General features: G+C 52.7%; 1 protein-coding gene across 1 annotated transcript; it reads left to right on the forward strand.

Moving 5' to 3' along the window:
• Window positions 1-334: 334 nt before the first annotated feature.
• Window positions 335-1,864, forward strand: Pmar_PMAR010586 (hypothetical protein; the record flags this gene model as incomplete). Its single annotated transcript, XM_002786776.1, has 1 exon — window positions 335-1,864. The coding sequence occupies one exon, from the start codon at window positions 335-337 to the stop codon at window positions 1,862-1,864; it is 1,530 nt and encodes a 509-aa protein (XP_002786822.1).
• Window positions 1,865-1,919: the final 55 nt, after the last annotated feature.

Genomic DNA, 1,919 nt, shown 5'->3' on the forward strand with positions numbered 1-1,919 from the left:
TTCCGAACGTCTTTCCAGCACCATCGCCCACTACACCCGCCTGATCGTAAGATTCAGAGCAGCATCCGGGTACAACTATGGGCGATGCCGACGTCCTCTCGACGCCGTGGCCAATGTTACCGTGTGGGCAAAGATGGTCATATGGCCCGTCTATGTCGGGCCCTACGCCCCTATCGACTCGCAGGTTCGCTGTCGGTCATGTGGGTCACGTGAACATCGTCGAGAGAAATGTCCTAAGAAGGGTTCATCAGCGCCTTGCAAGCGTTGTGGCGCTACTGGTCATACAGCATCCATATGCTTAAGTCCGAACTGCAACCCTACACCGGCAACACCTATGGCCATGGCAACAACGGAAGACGAAGATCCCCACCTGGAAGTTGTCAACGAGGTCATGGAGATCGAACCTATGGCCTACTCGATGTCCACCGGCGTAGGCTCCATCGACGGCTCCTCCCAAGGCCTACTTCTGAGCGATATCATCGACAACAAACCCTGGCGAGTCCGACTTACTATCGGGCAACGACCCGAGGGAGCGTCCCCTAACGAGCCCTCGCCGTGCTGCCATATCGACGGTTTGCTCGACAGCGGCGCTGGTGCTAACTTCGTGTCGACCGCTGTCGTCAAGTTCGCGCTACGACGCAACCTTATCGACGCTCATCTCCTTCGAACGCTCAATCCCATCAAGATCACCTATGGCAATGGACAGACGGCAATCTGTACCCGAGCCATCAAGTTACCCATACGTTTTTCCCTTCATAGCTCCCTGAACGATGAAGCTCCCTCAATGGTCTGGCTACATTGTCTGATGGTGAAGGATACGAAGCCATCAATTATCGTCGGTCGTCCTGGTATGGCCACTTTGGGTGTACGAGCAACCATTCCGTCATGGGCTTACAAGGACCCCACCAGCTGCAGCTCACACGATACGGTACTGTGCCACTCTGCTCTTTCCACACGTTCGACAACCTTTGAGAAGGGGACCATTACCGACACGTCTCGCATCGACTATGACTCACCCACCGACATCTCCTTCTACACCACCCGTGAAGACAATGGCGCTAGGAGGCTCTGCGTTCGTGCTCCATGCTTCGAAACAGCTAAGGTCATTCCCTTCAGTGAGAAAATGCGGCCCCGATCAGTCTTGGAGTCTGCTATTCTACACTCCAGAGTTCTACAAATGTATCGAGAAGGGAAAGTGGAACTTATTTCGGCTGCCGACGCCATCATCATTTTGGAGACAGTTCTGGTGGATAAGCTGGCCACAGGTAATGGCCCCAAACCGCCACGACCTTACCACCTACCAGATGCAGATCTCAAGAAGAGATATAGGGTGACTGTGGATGCTCGCCCGGTTAACAATCTACAACTCACCGTCGCCGGTAACAAATTCCAATGGGTACCACGCTCAGTATCATCTGGTATGCCGAAAGCTGACCTAGAAAGTCCGAACCAACATCAACAAGGACCTATCGATATTCTCAACAATTGGCCGAGTTTTGCCACTACCTTCTACGGTCGCCTGGACCTGAGCGATGCCTTCTACAGCATCTCCATTCCCGAGCGCGTTCGGTCTCTATTCTGTTTCCGTACTACATGCACTGTCATGGACGACACTGGCAATCTTAATTCTCTTGGCGACTCCTTTCTCTGGCGACTGTGTAGACTTCCTCAGGGTTGGACCTACCCTCCTCTCATTTTTACCCGTGCCTTATCTCATCTCCTATACTTATTCAGGGCACAGTGTAAATTACGAGTCCACATCGACCACTACCAAGACGACCTTTTACTTGGTGCCGCCGATGAGAAGACTCTCAACCAATGCATTGAGACCTCTCCGACTCCTCGAAGCTATGGTTCGTCGTGACCGCAGAAATCACCTATGCTACTAGTCATTACGTTTTGTGGATATGTGCTCGACG

The sequence above is a fragment of the Perkinsus marinus genome (genome assembly GCF_000006405.1).
Source record: "Perkinsus marinus ATCC 50983 genomic scaffold scf_1104296931214, whole genome shotgun sequence".
Taxonomy (NCBI): Eukaryota; Perkinsozoa; order Perkinsida; family Perkinsidae; genus Perkinsus; species Perkinsus marinus.